At 41.0% G+C, this 18,004-nt stretch overlaps 2 protein-coding genes across 3 annotated transcripts in view; one reads left to right on the forward strand and one right to left on the reverse strand.

Annotated features, from left to right (window-relative positions):
- Positions 1-17,314, forward strand: part of ntrk2a (neurotrophic tyrosine kinase, receptor, type 2a) — a gene marked incomplete at its 5' end in the record, with an annotated part of 127,058 nt that extends 109,744 nt beyond the window's left edge. The window contains 2 exons of the mRNA XM_084055467.1: positions 15,489-15,647; positions 17,098-17,314. Coding sequence (XP_083911593.1) covers positions 15,489-15,647; positions 17,098-17,283 — 345 coding nt within the window. The 3' untranslated portion in view covers positions 17,284-17,314. The remainder of the gene's footprint in view (positions 1-15,488; positions 15,648-17,097) is intronic.
- On the reverse strand, positions 859-5,839 carry LOC311043477 (uncharacterized protein). 2 transcript variants are annotated; one of them, XM_084054731.1, is made up of 8 exons: positions 5,703-5,839; positions 5,471-5,596; positions 5,106-5,153; positions 4,864-4,960; positions 4,599-4,727; positions 4,208-4,303; positions 2,877-3,077; positions 859-1,705 (listed from the first exon to the last, which is right to left on the reverse strand). In XM_084054731.1, exons 4-8 carry the CDS (start codon positions 4,940-4,942, stop codon positions 1,596-1,598), a joined length of 615 nt encoding a protein of 204 aa, XP_083910857.1. In that variant the 5' UTR covers positions 4,943-4,960; positions 5,106-5,153; positions 5,471-5,596; positions 5,703-5,839; the 3' UTR covers positions 859-1,595. The 2 variants fall into 2 exon arrangements, with proteins under 2 accessions (XP_083910857.1, XP_083910858.1); XM_084054732.1 differs by lacking the exons at positions 5,471-5,596; positions 5,703-5,839 and having other exon boundaries at positions 5,106-5,222.
- Positions 17,315-18,004: the final 690 nt, after the last annotated feature.

Consider the following 18,004-nt stretch of genomic DNA (forward strand, 5'->3'; position numbering starts at 1 on the left):
ATGTCTTTCTCTTTGCCCCCCAGTAGTAGTGTGTGTTCGGCTTATATGCAACATAAAAGTGAGACAGCTATTCTATCTAATAATTATATCATATCTTCAAAATCACCCACATGGAAAGAACCTATATGCGTCATATATGTTTGTAGTATATGACCCCATACATAAAATTGGCACCTTTCCTATATGTATATGTACATATATGTGTGCATATATGTGCGTATATGTGCATATATGTTCATATATGTGTGCATATATGTGCATATATGTACATATATATATAGGAAAGGTGCCAATTTTATGTATGTAACATATAGGTACATATGACCTGTATGTAACATATAGGTACATATATGACCTGTATGTACCTATATCTACATATATGCAATGAAACATAATTATATGATACCTATATCACCTATAAAATAGGTGAAATAGGTGATAAGTTTGTTTTACATGTACACATTAATCAAATCCAATAGAAACCCAAATGTAGAACTTTAACACTTTATTTAAACAAGTTATAATATGCAAACATGAAACATTATGGCTTTTAAAGTGGCAAACAGCTGGATAAAAATATATATATAAAATTAAATTAAATTAAGCTCCGGGACATGGTTAACACTCCTTTTCCCCTGCCAGGCTTTTGGAAATGCCAAAACCCTGAAGAATGACAACTCAAGTCGCTTTGGGAAGTACATGGACATCCAGTTTGACCACCAGGTTAAATTAAATTACTCCAGTTTGTAATTACCTGTACAAGACCCAGACCCAAGAGAATAGACAGACAGAAGTTAGTTACTCATCATTGATGTTTTATTAATGAACAAACATAGCAGGCAGCTTTAACAGTATATAAAAAAACAAAAATGTATTGGCATCAAAATTTACATAAAAGTTGAAAGGACCACTTCACCACTTTTCATACAATTAGTACTCACTAATGTTCATGATAAAATACTACCATTTTTTTCTACTCTGTCTGTGTCTCATAGGAGGGCTGTGGGTAGTTCAGAAACCCATCCACCAGTGACATCATCGTTTGGCCGTTTTTTTTTATTAAACAAGATATTTTTAAAACACATTTAGATTTGTATTATCGTGAGAACGATGGCTTCCATTATCGCATTGCAACTTTTCACAAATATTATTATGAATAGTAAGTTACAGTTTCTATTAGCTTGATTCAACATTGATGATGTCACTGGTGGACAGGTTTCTGAACTGCCCACAACCCTCCTATGAGACAGACCGAGTAGGAAAAAAAGGGTAGTATTTTATCATGAACATTAGTGAGGACCAATTTTATGAAAGCCGGTTGAAAAGTGGTCCTTTAAGTGCAAAAGTGCATCATGTTTAACATTTTGCATGTGTAATAAACAAATGGCCACAACCAAAACAGTGCTTTTTTTTTAACATAGTGTTGTTCGTCGACTAAAACTAAGACGAAAAATGTTCTACCTTTTTCCACTGACAAACTAAATAAAAGCTATGACGACTAAATGTACTGACAATTTCGTCAACAAATAACTAGACTAAAATGTTAGGAAGGGACTAGTGGACAAAAATCTGCTGCCAAAAACACTGGGGAGTACCTAGTCCTTTGCAGCATGGCTTCGGCACTTATTGGTCATGGCTTTCTTCAAGCCCTCTGCAGTGAAAACATTTGTCCATGATGCCAGAGAGGAACACCGCAAGACGTAGTCTGCAGACAGAGAAGATGACATGACACAAGTCAGTCAACATGGGTTTCCCCCGGTTAAATATATACATTTTAAAGACTATATGACTCTCTACAGACTGAGCACAGCATAGCCGCAGATGAGGCCAACCTGGTTCAGAGTGTACTGTACGTCCCACCAGCGCAACATGTTGGAACCTGCATTTCTTTACTGCACAAAGGCAGCCAAATTGCCCAATGATAATGTATTGGTGACATCATAAATTGAGAATATAATTTACAAAACCAAGATTTGTCAAGGATGAAGTGTATTTATATGTCCTAAGCTGGGCCTTTTACAGCAGATAATAAAAGCCCTAAAAACACAATACAGTAACACAGACATGTGTATACATTGTCACAAGATACCCCCCACAATCTTTCTAGCCCCCTTAAAAGAGAATTCCATGCTAGAATGCTTTCTTACCTTTCTATGTACGGTAGTTGTTACGTCCCCACCAAAGAGGTCCAGGTGTTTTTGTGCAAAAACTCCTTATTGCCTATTTCCCCTACCATAGGCCCTCAATGAATTGCATTGAATGGAATGGGAATTGAATGGGGCTATGGGGTGTTGTGCTAATTCGCTTATTTCCATCGAAATAAGTAGTAAAGTGTGCCGCTTGGGATATTATTTACATTATGAAAAGAGAATATATACAAAAATAATAATACTTTTGAGCAAAAGAAATAAGCGAATTAGCAAAACACCCCATAGCCCCATTCAATGCAATTCATTTAGGGCTCATGGTAGGGGAAATAGCCAATAAGGAGCTTTTGCACAAAATAACACCTGGACCTCTTTGGTGTGTACTTAAAAACTACAAAGAAAGGTAAGAAAGCCTTTTAGTATGGAATTCTCCTTTAAGGGCATTTTTCTGTCTAATTATACCTAGATTACCATACCAGCAAATGGCAGCAAAGTAGATGACAGATTCAATGAAGGCTCTATATCATTGATTTGTTTACCTGAAACCTGGCTAACTTCCTTAAACAGAAAAGGCACTGCTGGCCTTTCTTGCAAACAATTTCAGTATTGGAATCGAATTTCAGACGATTGTCGATTATGGTCCCAAGATATCTATAAGTGGTTACCAACTCCACTGACTGGCCATCTATAACACTACTCTGAGGAACTAGTGGTGTGACAAATACTTACTGAACAGTGCATCCCCCTTCGCCTCATCTAGTTTGTTCTTCCCCTCTGGGATGACACCATGCTTCCCGTATACGACGGCATTGCGGCACTCCTCATGGGTGAAGAACACCTCGAACAACGTGTGGAATAGCCTCTTGCAGTCCTTCCTGGCACGCTGGTGTATGGCTGCCAGCTGCACAGAGGAAATCAACTGTCCACAGCCTGTGAATAGAGAGCGAGCAATTAACAAACTGCATTTTAAGACATCAGTTTTGCACTTGTAAGGCTCAGCTACATTGACCCCTTTCTGCGCTCAGTGCACCATGAAAACAGACAACTGTGACCTTCTGAAAACTTCACTATCTAGTTGCAGCTCACAACACGGATCACTCGCTACCAAGAACGTCAGGTTCACAGTGATGTTGCTAGGTTTTCAATGCAATGGGTCCTGGGATGCAAGGGTGGTCTTTTAGATGGGTCCCAGGGACATTTTATGGGTCCCACAAAAATGCACAGCGTTTAACTCGTGTTTCATCTTATATGGTTATATTCATGTAGAACATGTATCTGAAAGAAAAGTACACAATTCCAAATCCGACAACTAGTACTTGTAGTACTTGTAGTACTTGATTTTTTTTTTTACATTAACCACTTGAATCCTAGTATCGCTTTTCTGAGGAGAACTTTAGCCAAAAATAGCAGATCTACAAGCTCACATTTGTGAGCTTGTAGATCTGCTATTTTTGGAGTTATAGGTGTGTAAAGGGAAAAAAGAGCAGCAAAAGTTTATCTGAAACACAATTTTATACAATATAGAGGGGGTCCCTGCTTCATCTCTCTCTCAACTAGGGGGTCCTTGGCCTGAAAACACTGAAGACCCCTGCTCTACAGGGAATTATTTGATATCTGGCTGCACGAAAAGACACAAGAATCACAGCTGCCATTAATTAGTGCTGTTCAGTGTTGATTGCCTAGTGGTCAAATTGGGGTCAACGAGCCATCGTTAACTTGCTTTGAAGTTGGGCTGTAAGTTGCGCAGCACTTTCACTCTCTCCCTCTAGCAGCAGCTCGCAATGCCCTGAGACAGAGAGAGAATACTTCTCCATACGGCGGTGTTTTACCGAGATTTTTCTTGTTTTCTGCACTATGCCTTGTAATCCGCGGACGGCTTTGAAATCCAATGGCCTTCAAATCCGCGGTAATTTCCGCTAAATTGTAGTGCGTCCCATGGACGCAACGAGGGTGCCGTGAATGCGTCCTTTTTCAATATGGTGCGTCAGAGACGCAGGACGCAGGCCTATGAGCATCTCTGGGTTCAGTGTGAAATGTATGGCAAACGTATACATCCATACCTGGATATAGCTCCTGCTGCCCGAGACTGGACACTCCAGACTCTAGGTCACCGACCAGGGTGATAAAACCCTTCAGTGCGTCTAGTTGCTCAGAGCCTAGAACAAAGACAAAAAAATCTGAGTCTACTGAGTGTATTTGTAAAACAATAAGATTGAGTACTGTTCTATATAGCTCTACAGTATATTCTGATAGCAGTCATTGATGAGTATTTGTTCAGTAGCAGGGGTCGATTTCCCAGTAAACAGAAAACAGTTTTATTTTGGGATACCAAAGTTTTCCAGTCATGTCAGAGAACTCACAAAAGAGGTACAGGATAAAGTAAAGTTTCAAGTGAGACAAAGAAATTAGCAGACAACTGAAAACTGCAACATTACAGGCAATAAAACTTACTGATACTGGAGAGCACAGTGGTTATCCTCCTCAACTGGAGCTGGTGCTTCTCCACCTCAGACCGACAAGAGTCGCAAGGCTGCCACCCTTGACCCTCTGGTATGCTCTGGTCAGATGGATTTGGTTGACCTAGAAAGATTGAAAGCACGTCAAAAACTGTAAAGAAAAGTTAAAAAAAAAAAAGTAGAATGCAAAACTCATCTATGAATCCTGAATTTGAAGGACAACAGTGCAAGTCTGCTGACACTTAGCTGAGGAACCACACCTTCTACTGGAGCATCACTGGACGGAGATGGAGGTTGCAGTACACTGGGTGTTTCTTGGTTCCACTGATCCAAGTCCATATATGTAGCTGCATACGGCTGTGCAGAAAAGAGAAAAGGCCCTTAATTGTACTAGGTCAAAAATCATCAAAACTATAGGCTACTATACAAGCTCATAGCGCAGCACCGAGTGCTGTGCTACGAGCTTGTAGGTCTAAATGGGTTAAATCTAAAGAAAACATACCTCATCAACAGGTCAGCAGGCCTGTGTAGAAGAGGCTGGAGGGTATGGCTGTAGATCGGGGTAAAAGGTATCACAAGGTTGCAGAGACATAGAAAAGTAACCTTAGTTTGTAGTCTGTCAAAGATCTTTAAAAAATAGCTATGCCTTTATGCAATGCATTGTGGATTTTAGATAGAAAACCCCTTAAGACAGTGTTCTGAACTTCTGACCACTTCTTTACTTCTGAACAACTCCTAAAATCAGAGCCTGAGATAGAGATCTAAAAAAAACTAAATAAGAAATAAAACTCTACTAAAATATGACCATGACAATGTCATTCACGTAGTGGGGAAGAGAATGGTCCAAATGTTTTGCACATAACTTACACTCAAAGCCAATCGAAGTCCATCAATTGCTTCAGGAGGGAGGAGACAGGAGGACAAACCCACTTTTCTGGCTGAGCAGCTTTGTTGTTTGGTGCCACCGCCAATGGGTTGATCCCAACGAAACATCTGAAATCACAAAACAAAAAATGGAAAAGGTGCACTCACAGCCGTTCTACAAGAGAGCACATCATTCGAGTTACACATGATGGTTCTACTTAAAGCAGAAAGTTACCTTTGAATGAATTCCAGTGTGTAACAGGCATGCTCCTCCTGGTACACCAAAGTTGTAATAACTGGAAAAGCTGCCATTCCAGCCAGGAAGTTGATCTGTGGAGCCACAACGACCGACCTCAATGCTCAGCATCCATTGTGTAGCTGTGAGAACTTCACCTAAAGATAATTTGACATATATGGTTTGCATGTTAACAGTGTTTGTCTGTTGCTTTCCACATAACAATAGACTGTTAAACTAAAACATGACCTCGATATAGTCTCCGTATTTGCAATGCTTTAAAACAAATTAGAAAAAAACAGTAAAAAGTGTGCAGACTAAACTCAGTGTTAATTTAACTGTCTTAAGCAGGGGTCTTCAACAGGGGGTCCGGGACCCCTAGGGGGTCCTCAGAATTACTACAAAGGGTCAGAATTACTACAGGGGGTCCGCCAAATCTTTGTGTGATATGATTATTTATTTTACCTTAACCACTTGAACCTTAGCATCCCTTTTCTGAGGAGAACTTTAGCCAAAAATAGCAGATCTACAAGCTCACAACGCCTCACGCTGCAAGGCGTTGTGAGCTTGTAGATCAGCTATTTTTGGCAAAGAGGGAAAAAGAGCAGACCAAGTAAACAAAAAAAGTTGAATCTGAAACACAATTTTATACAAGATAGAGGGGGTCCCTGCTTCATCTCTCTCTCAGCTAGGGGGTCCATGGCCTGAAAACGTTGAAGACCCCTGGTCATAAGGATCCATTCATTCCATTGAATGGATCATGTGTACTCTCTTTCCCTAAATGAAATGATTTTACTTTGTACTGTAGATTCAAAACAAAATTCATAGATATAATAATAATAACAATAATAATAATAATAATGAATTACAGTTAAAACAAATGAGGCCAACATTAGCTCTCACTGATGTGGTCTGATTTATACCTGAAATAAACAATGACATCATGCACCACATGGAAACTAATATGCTAATGCCATGTCTAAGACTGTGTTGCACGCCCCAAAAAAACTGATCTAAAAGCTCACAATGCGTCGCTGTGAGCTTGTAGATCAGTGATGTTTGGGCATGCAACACAGTCTTACGACGAAACATATAGACGCTTTAGAAAGAAGCCGGTGGTCTGTATAACCCCCTGTATTATGACAGTCATGACGAAACTTCAACCTGGTGTTTGCACGTTCTCCATGTAAAGCCCTACATCTACATTAACGTTCAGATTTCAAATATAAAGTGCTTACCCCATGGCCACGGATGTTACAATTCACTTCGGGTCGGTGTAAGTACCCGTATATTCCGGATTGTTAAAAGACAAAACATTTTAATCCGATTGGTGGCCATTTTGTCATAGAGTTATAATGTAACAGAGTGCAGTACTCCTCCCAACCGATAGGGTCAAGTAGTTGAAAACCTACAGAAATACGGAGAAAATGGCCATCGATCGAATTAAAATGCTTTTTATTGAACAATACAGACGATACGGGTATTGCTGAGTGCCCGAGTAGACTTGTAACATCCATGACCATAGAGTAAGCACTTTATATTTAAAATCTGAACGTTTATGCAGATGTACAGGTTGTAAATGGAGAAAGTGCAAAACACAGGTTGAAGTTCGGCCGTGACGCTCGTGACGGACGAGCGTCGTGTGATCCATAGCTAATACATGACAACTGCACACCGTTTACGATACTAACAAGTTGGATAACACTTTAATTCCATAAACTAATTAAACTTACCTGTTATCTGGTAGAGTAGAAGTACGGAAGCAACTGGTTTGTAAATAAATGTTCGCTTAGCCGACGGTTAGTTAGTTCCGTGTCTCGCGCTACCGGTTCAAAACTGATAAGCTCCGCCTTGAGCAGCTGCGTGACGTAACTGTAGGTCTGGTCAGGTTCTCAACCTGTGGGTCAGGACCCCCAGGGGGATCCCCACATGATTGGGGGGATCTGTAGGTGGCAGTGACAGTGAAGTGACAATTTAAGTAACCCTTTTAATACCTAAAAAAAAATACAAAAATTACTGCATCAAAAGTAATCAACAAACTATACCAAAAAAATGGTAAAACGTTGGCCAAATTGTCAAATAATATAAGAAAGAGGCAAAAATAGCCCATCGACTCAAGGCGTTGTGAGCTTGTAGATCAGCTATTTTCAAAATATTGATCTGTGGAACGGAGTCAAACTAAATGCCTCAACTCCAACATTACAAGTGCATATCAGGGTTGGGGGTCCCAGTTCAAATATGATTATTTTGGGGGGTCGTGGCCTGAAAAGGTTGAGAACCAGTGAAGTAACAGGATAGGTGGGCACTCGGACATCTGCACACCTCAATGTAAAATTGGCAATTTTGTCCAAAATGTTAAAAAATGAAATATTTGGAAAATGTTTTAAAACAAAGTATACATGATTAGAACATTCTTAAACATTTGACAATTAAGGTCTAATATTTCTATAATTGCTAGAAATTGCTAGAAAACCTGTATAGCAGTCATTTTGGGGCATAAACAAGAAGTTGAAGGATAAAATTAATAACAAATATAGCTGCAAGCAGCAATTAGCGGTTTCGAGAATAATGGCAGACTGGCAGACTGTGACAAGAGTGGCAGACTGGCAGACTGGCAGACTTTGACAGAGTGGCAGACTGGCAGACTGGCAGACTAGCAGACTGGCAGACTTTGACAGAGTGGCAGACTGGCAGACTGTGACAGAGTGGCAGACTGGCAGACTGGCAGACTGTGACAGACTGTGGCAGACTGGCAGACAGACAGACAGGCAGACTGGCAGACTGGCAGACTGGCAGACAGACAGACAGACAGTGACAGAGTGGCAGACTGTGACAGAGTGAGAGAGAGAGAGAGAGAGAGAGAGAGAGAGAGAGAGAGAGAGAGAGAGAGAGAGAGAGAGAGAGAGAGAGAGAGAGAGAGAGAGAGAGAGAGAGAGAGAGAGAGAGAGAGAGCAAAGTGCACATGTCTGAATTAACAGGGTCATGTTTTGCATAATGCAATTTAAATGTAAACTGTGACAAGTGGGGTTTGAGCCGTGGACCTTTGGCACATGAGACTAACACTGTATTGATCAAGCTATTCAATCCACAGCCTTGGTCAGTGAGAAGGGAGAATCCAACAAAACAAAACAAAACAAAAGAGGGAATGAAGTACATCATACATTGAAAACAAGTACTCTCAATAAGCGTTTCATTTAACAATTGCATGTTTATTCATTGATACAGTCATGTTGTGTGTAATGCAATTGAGTTGAGGTCTGCATGAGGTGAGATTTGAACCGGCGACGCTCTGGTATCAAGGCAGATGATTAAGCCATTGGGCCAACAGACCCGAACTGATGAAAAGGGAGTTCACACACATGACACACTTTCACGCAAATTGCTCAGAAATACTGGATTTAAATGTTTTTCAAACTGCTCAAAATTGCAGACAATCTAAGGGCGGAGTTTACTGGTTAACAATTGCACATGCATTCATTGATACAGTCATGTTGTGTGCAATGCAATTATAATGAATTCTACATGACGTGGGATTCGAACCAGGAACCCTGTGGTTTCAAGGCAGATGATTAAGCCATTGGGCCAACAGACCTGTACTAGTGAAAAGGGAGTTCACACACATGACACACTTTCACGCAAATTGCTCAGAAATCCTTGGTTTAAATGTTTTTCAAACTGCTCAATATATTTCGGAATGGAAACTAGTGGAAAATAGTCGATCTACAAGCTCACAACGCGTTGCTATCTAAAAAGGTGTGAGATTGTAGATCGGCTATTTTCACAAGAAAGTATGTCATACATAAAAAAAAACTACTCTCAAAAGCATTTCGTGTTATTGTCTAAACATTGCACTTGTCTGAATTAACAGGGTCATGTTTTGTACAATGCAATTTAAATGTGAACTGTAATAAGTGGGATTCGAACCAGGGACCTTCGGCACATGAGACTCACACTCTACTGGTGGAGCTATCCAATACACAGCCTTAGACAGTGAAAAGGGAGAATCCAACAAAACAAAACAAAAGCGCGAATGAAGTACGTCATACATTGAAAAGAACTACTTTCAAGTATGCATTTCTCGTCATCTTTAACAATTGCACATGTATTCATTGGTATAGTCATGTTGTGTGCAATGCAATTATAATTAAGTCTACCTGAGGTGGGATTCGAACCGGCTACCCTATGGTTTCAAGGCAGATGATTAAGCGATCAAGCTATTGAACCAACACACCTGAACCTGTGAAAAAGGGCCTCAAACATGTATTTGACACAGTTTCATGCAAATTGCTCAGAAATCCTGGATTTAAATGTTTTTCAAACTGCTCAAAATTGCAGACAATCTAAGGGCAGAGCTTACTGGTCAAAGTGATACATGTGTTCCTCATGAGTCAAGGCACATGTGTAAGCAGGTTTAACGGCTGTCGGCCAAACGAGGCATGACTTTTGCCTGTTTAAAGTTTGCATTTAAAAAAAATTGCTATAGCGCCCCCCTTTGACCAATTGGAGTAAGATTGGTTTCATTGATACTTGGAAGGACCCTCTACAATATTGCAAAGTGTCAAACAAATGTGAGTCTGCATGTATGTGTTAGGGGCAGATGAATAATTTAAAAAAAGCTGCAATTTTCATTGGCTTATAAAAGCTTAACGTTTTCACTTATGGAAAATCCGCTAAGTTACGTTTGTCGGCATTGGTCCAAAGTTCATGTGTATACAGTTTCGTACAGATTGCTCATAAATCCCAGGAGAAGTGATTGTTTTACTGCTTTTTACTGCTTTTCATAGAATTCGAAATGGTGGGAGATCTAAAGGTCAGAGGTCAAAAGTCAAACAGCGAAAGTTGTTAGGCATGAGGAGACGCATGTGTGTATCGAAGTTTCATGGCTGTAGGTCGAACAGGGCATGAGCTGTACCTGTTCAAAGTTGGCATGTTCAATTGAGTGCTACAGCGCCACCCTTTGGCCAATGGTTGTGAGTTTCGGGTTTTCGCCGTTTGGCATAGCCCTCTACCATATTGCCGAATTTCATAAGAAGTGACCAGGCGGTTAGGCCAGAACTGGCAAAAACGGCGGAAGAATAGTGAAAGTGTAGAGATGTAATAGGGTTCGAAGCCTTACAGGCTCTCGAAACCTAATAAAAATAACTGATAATGATGATGATGTTCACATCATGTAAAACATTTGTTAAATTGTTGTGCCTTTTGTTTTTAAACCCTGTAGCACTTTGTTATTTCCAAAAATGTAAAGTGCATTATAAATAAAATGTATTATTATTATTATTATCATTATTATGTATACTTTACATTACTGTAAAACTAACTTCTACAGTTAGATTATAACCTGACTGTAATTTCTACATTATGTTACTGTGTAAAAATGCAGTAAGTTTCTGTAATGATTCTTTTTCCATAATAAGTAATAATAAGTTACTGTAAATTTTTACTGTAGAGATTACAGAAATGTGTTACAGTGTAGATAGATAGATAGATAGATAGATAGATAGATAGATAGATAGATAGATAGATAGATATCTCCTTTATTTTGCCTCACATCTCATTTATGGCTTAAGAAACAAATGAGCCAGAGATGAGAGCTCAAACTTGGATTATGCTTTCCTCTGGGTACATATTAAGAAGCTATATAGGAGACTTATATGTCCTGTATAATGAATATATAGAGCCTATATATGGATAAAGAAGCTATATAGGAGACCTATATGGCTTGTACTATCAACATATATGACCTATATGAGGGTATAAACAAGCTATATAGGAGACCTATATACCCTGTATATGCACATATATGCACCTGATTTTGACCTATATGTGAGATATATGCAGCCTATATGGAGCTTATACCAGGCATATATGTGGTATATATGCACATATATGCGCATATATGATCCTTATATGTAGCATATAGGTTACATATAGTTGCATATATGGAACATATAGATTCTTTCCATGTGGGCAACGGCCAATAACCAAAAATTATCTTGAAATTGTTGAAATTGTTGACAACACTTCTTGCCAGTAAGCAATGTTTTGGATTCAGGTCAGCAGCATATAACATCTTGCTACCATAATTGACGGCCACAGTCATGGAGTGTACACGAGTGTGTTGGGCTCAATGGCCAAGCAGACACATGGCCCAACTAACTCCACATTTTCCCCCAAAATTCCTCAATATTCTGCCTGTCAAACCAGCTGCTTCGCATCCCATCACTGTACTTGCAGGATGTACAATTAATATCAAACGCATTATGCTCCAATACTTATGCAAATCACTTCGCCAACTCAAAATTCACGTCCGGGTGTTTCTTTTCACCAGCCAATCATCATGCACCTTCGTTGCCGAGCCCCAACAGCGCACCTCCCCCACACAGCACAAAGAACGACACAACAGATCTACAAGCTAACAACGCCTTGCGCGTCTACGTGTTGTTGCCTTGCAAATCCACAAGTGACCACCCTTTCACGTTGCCACGTCCGTTGCCACGTCGCGCTGACGTACGCTAAACAAGCGCTGCCGTGCGCACTATGCGAACGAGCCCAAAGGCGCGCAAAAATAAGCCGACCATTGCTTAGACACAAAGTCAGACCTGGCAACGCAGCCTACGCCAATCATGTGTGAGAGATCTACAAGCTATGGGGTAGAGACGCCGTGTGCCATGCACCGTATCTTAGCAACAACGAAAGCGCTCACTCTCATTGGTCCTGTCACGCTAAGAGCAGTTTCCAGACAATGGCATCGCAGAGAGCTTGCTGTAGTGTTTACATATATCTATGGCTGTAGCCATCAGTCAGTCGCAGCGACGACGGACAGGGCGCTGTGATAGTTGCCATGTAGCTAACGCTAACGTGGTTGTCATACCTGCAGCGGCTGTGCAATCACTTTGTCAACAATATTCGTGTGGTCACTGTGGTGAATGTTATTATTGCTGCTCCGTTAGTCCATTGTAGATGATGTATGTTGTGGTATGTAACGTAATGGCAGGACCGCCCCGTGCAACGCACGTTTAGGCTGCATTATGTTGTAATTTCAGATAATTTCGGTCCGATTAGGGCAGTGGCTATCCCCCGCCCCCCCCCCCCCCCCTACATCATATTTGAACTGGGGACCCCCCCATTTTGTTTGACTCCGTTCCACAAGTCAATATTGTGAAAATAGCAGATCTACAAGCTCACAACCCTCACGTTGAGAGGCGTTGTGAGCTTGCAGATCGGCTATTTTCAACATGTTTGCCTCTTTCTTATATTATTTGGCAATGTGCCCAATGTTTTATAGTATAGTTTGTTGACTACTTTTGTTGCAGTAATGGTCTTTTCCTTTACTTTAGCTTTTTCATTGTCTCCGCCAGGCCGAAAGCCATGGCGCCAGAGTATGTTTTACCCCCTGTCCGTCCGTCTGTGGATAGCTAATCTCCCGCATCGTTGGCTTGCTCGCAGCGAAACTGTGCACACACTCCCTGGATGCCAATTCAGAACCTCTGCCCCCATTTCAATACACGCCGTCTCCGTTTGTAGGTGTGTGTGTGTGCGCGCGCACACGGAAATTACTTCAACGCGCGTGTGTGTGTGTGTGTGTGTGTGTGTGCAGTACTGTGCGTCTTCTGATTATTAAAAGACGCATCCAACTCACCATTTGTGTGTCCACATGCACTGTTGTGCAAACACACAAAAACAGCCGCCATCTCCACACACATTCCTTGTGTGTGTGTGTGTGTGTGTGTACGCGCGCAACAACACACAAACGGCCGCCATTTTGACCAGATTGTATAGGGTCACACATTTCCGTATAACACCCGCCACCGAAAAGATGTATGATGACTCATTGTATTATTATTTGATTATTAGATAATGATTATACATGCCCCATGATTATTATAAGATCATATATCTTAATCAAATATTATAATCATATGATATAATTAATCATCATAACTTATTAATACTCATAATAAAATAACAATATTAAATAACAATATATTGCCCATTTCCCCCCAGCCATTTCGCCATTTAGATATGTATATATATATAGAGAGAGATAGATAGAGATAGAGATAGAGATAGAGAGATAGACAGATAGATAGATAGATAGATAGATAGATATCCAGTAAAGTGCAGTACTTGAGCACATGTAGTTATTTACTCACCTCTGTAATTTAATTCATGACTCCCAGGATCCATTCTCTTTTGGACTCCTCTTAGGACATGCTTATGTCTCCTACAGACTACGATAGGCTACTTTACAGGTCACACTTGGACCATTGATAGGCAGGCGTAGGCAGCTTTAGCTTTGTAAAAGGTGTGAATGGGCCAGGCCGCCAGTGACGTTACTGAAGTGATACATTGGCTGGCCGGGCCAGCCAATGTATCACTTCAGTAACGTCACTGGCGGCCGGCGGCTGTGTCTATTGTTGTCGGAGCAGAATTCATTTTCCTGGCAAATCTTCACTGACCGGGCCATGGCCCCACTAGCCCTCATGACGCTACGCCAGTGATCGGCGCTGCCAAGTGGTCTCTACGTGGGCGTGGGCGCTACGTGGGCGTGGACGCTACGTGGGCGTGGGCGCTAGATGTGAGGCCGGCGCAGCCGGCCGAACTTCTAGTTATACTAATCGATGATAAATCTCTTAATGGAATTTAAATTAGGTAACAACTTGTGCTACTGGATCATAATGAACTAGTTGAACTACTTGTTGAAACACACAGAAGGTATAAGCTTAAAATAGGCATATAAGCATTTTCAATCTGTCTGATTAGTGTCTAATTAGTGGATTAGTAACAGCTGTGTTAAATGAGGTGTCCATATGTGGATAAAACATGTTCATCCCTAGCCCTGAATGGAACTTGAATGGCTCCCTCTCACCCAGATGATTGCACACTTCTCTTTAGAAAGCTTAATTTACTCATGTCGGTACAAGGTGGTGATTACTTTATGCATTAAACTGAGCTCATTTCATATTAAAAACATGAACTTTCACACACTGCCTTTTACATCTGGGGTTATTTCACATTGAAAATTACAAATGTATGTACCATTAGTGCCTCCAACATCATAAAAATAAATAATAAAAAAATCACACACTGCCTTTTTATTAAACATTGAATATGACATGTATTTTTAAAAGTGCCTCCAACATTAAAAACAAACTTTTACACACTACCTTTTTAATCTGGGGTTATTTCACATTGAACATTGATCAGCAATAGTGGCAGCATTTAATATGAGGTTTGTTCTTTCCAGAATAACTATAAGCAATGATGTCACCTAGTAACTTCAAATTTCCCACGCTGTCTATTGATAACATTGATATATTTCCGTACGATTGAGTATTTTCTCCAACACAGCAACACTGAAGACTTTAAAATAGAGTCCATCCATTTACATTAAAGTGACATTTTTAAAAAATGTCATGAGATCATCAAAACTGTACACTTTTATAGAAATGTGACTTGTTAGGTGGCCATACAGTATAGGATGCTTTGTATGGTCTTTTGCATCTATGAGGAGGAGATCATAGTACGTAATAATGTATAATGATGTAATGATACAATAATGAATAATGCATGAATAAGAAAATGAATATTGTAATAAACAGAGCAGAATAGAACAGAAGAGCTGCATCTTTGTTTCTCTCGTTTCAGGACTAATAATAATCTTTATCTTTCTACAGAATATGCTGTATGTTGGCATTAAAACTTTGTGTGTGTGTGTGTGTGTGTGTGTGTGTGTGTGTGTGTGTGTGTGTGTGTGTGCGTGTGCGCGTGTGTGTGTGTGTGTAGGTGGGAGGCCACACCATGCTACCAATTCGCTGGATGCCGCCTGAGAGCATCATGTACAGGAAGTTCACAACGGAGAGTGACGTTTGGAGTCTAGGAGTCGTCCTCTGGGAGATCTTCACCTATGGAAAGCAACCTTGGTACCAGCTCTCCAACAACGAGGTATTCCACCTAACCTTTTCTGTTTTCATCCCGACCTCCATTCATGCCACGTGATTTTGCGTGATAAGCAGCAAGACAGTGGGACTGAACATTGTAGCTAGCTTCATGTTCATGGCACGAATCAGAAAGTAGGAGTGATGATACATGACTGTATTCAAATCATTTCCACACTTGCTGGAACATATTGGGATCATTTGGCCATCTCCGTAATAATTAGCAAGTCTTAGATCAAATTACACTACGGTGGAAATCATCCCCCAACAAAGCACCAGAAATGGAAAAGAAGAGCCTTCATGTGTATTTGTTAGAAGAGGTAAATTATTTGTGAATGTTGTGAGAGAGAATTTCTCATGCATAATTTTATTTTTGTGTCTATTTGTGGGCATCACATAACTCAAACATCACTTTACAACATTTAATGAGTAATTTCTAGTTGCACGATGCCACAATTTTTCCATGTTTCTCTTGGTAACCCTGCTGACAAGACACTGGAGTTTTTCATTGGTTATGGTGATGGTCCTGTTGTTCCTCTACCATTGACTATCTTAAACAATGCATGGCCTTTGCAGTCAGCCCCTGCCCAAAAAGGGGTTGTAACCCAGTTCCTAAAAGGGTTTTGCGTTTTACAACCTCTAGCCTTTGCCATGATGTTAACCTCAACCTTAACCTTAACTCCATTATGGCCTCATCTCTGGTTACAGCTGTCTGACCATATCCTCTACCCCTGACCCCTTTAACTCAATCTGGTCATGTACTAAATTAACCCTAGACCTCGACCATCTACTAGATCTATTAAATCAACCTGTCCTGCATTCAAATTGATCTCCAGGCCCTAACCTCAAAGCTCAGTGTCATTGGCTGGGATGGAGTTACGGCCAAAATGCAGACATGTCAGATAAAGCCAGATAAATGTTTTTTGTTTAGTTTTTTTTACAAAAATAAATGAAATAATTAACCGAATTGCAATACAGTGCGTTTAGCCTAAATCATATTCATCATAGGATGATGTCATATGCGGAAACTACCGATCTACAAGCTCACAACGCGTCGGGTTGTAGAACGGTTATTTTCAGTGCATGACAACGTCCTATGACACACTACAACGAACGACATGTATGGAGTGGTGGGTGTTGTGAGGTGTAAAGCCCAGTTCCCACCTACACAACTAGTTGCAACTACGTGCAACCATTATCCCCAAATTGCACAAGTCTGCAACTGGTCAGTCCAGACCAGACTAGTTGCGTAGGAGTGGACCGGCCTAAATGAAACTAAAAGAAACTAAAGGTAGTGCCAGAAGAACTAAACAGGCTGCATGGATTATATTCCCGTGTTCCCAGTGTAAATAAGGAACATTCTGCTCCACCTAACAAGGAAGCTCTTTATCTCCCTCTGTCTATCTGTCTGTTTTCTCTCTCTCTCTCTCTCTCTCTCTCTCTCTCTCTCTCTCTAGGTGATAGAGTGCATCACCCAAGGCAGGGTGCTGCAGCGCCCGAGGACCTGTCCTAAAGAGGTGTATGACCTGATGCTGGGCTGCTGGCAGAGAGAGCCGCACATGAGACTCAACATCAAGGAGATCCACCTTCTGCTGCTAAACCTGGCCAAGGCCTCACCCGTGTACCTGGATATACTGGGCTGAACACACCGCGGGGATGGGGGAGTGTGTGAGAGTATGAGCATAGTACGCTACAAAATTCTGAATGTTACTTGAACTCTGAGAGTGTAAAAATTGACCCATAAAGAGGCAATTGACACTCAAGATTTTGCAGTGTAAAGTATGTGGTACTCCTGTGTGCGTGTGCCTATGTGAGTGTTTGGTCTTCCTCACACAGATGCTCATACAAGTGCACACCCACTTGGGTTTGCGAGTGTGAGTTTGTGTGCATGTTTGCCCATGCTTGTGTATAAGGATGCAGTGTGTGCGTGCCTGCGTGTGTGTGTGTGTGTGTGTGTGTGTGTGTGTGTGTGTGTGTGTGTGTGTGTGTGTGTGTGTGTGTGTGTGTGTGTGTGTGTGTGTGTGTGTGTGTGTGTGTGCGTGCGTGCGTGCGCGCGCGCGCGCAAGTGCGTGTGAGTATTTACTGTATGTCTCTTTGAGCCTAATGTACAATTGTACAGGATGTGAAGCTATTAACAAACTCTTCAAGGCAATCGAAAAATGCCCTCCCGCCCCATCTATCCTTAACCAACTCATCCCCCCCTCGACTCCCTCCTTCCCATTCCTTCTTCATGCATCTTTACCCCCTCCCCTTCTTCCCTCCTTCCTGAAGAGACATTTACTGAGAATGATTTAACCCTGGAAATACAACTTCTCTCTTCCTTTCTAATGCTTTAAACTGGGGGCTAATTCTTTAAAAGATAAA

The sequence above is a fragment of the Gymnoscopelus microlampas genome, assembly GCF_963454915.1.
Source record: "Gymnoscopelus microlampas genome assembly, chromosome: 4".
Lineage (NCBI taxonomy): Eukaryota > Metazoa > Chordata > Actinopteri > Myctophiformes > Myctophidae > Gymnoscopelus > Gymnoscopelus microlampas.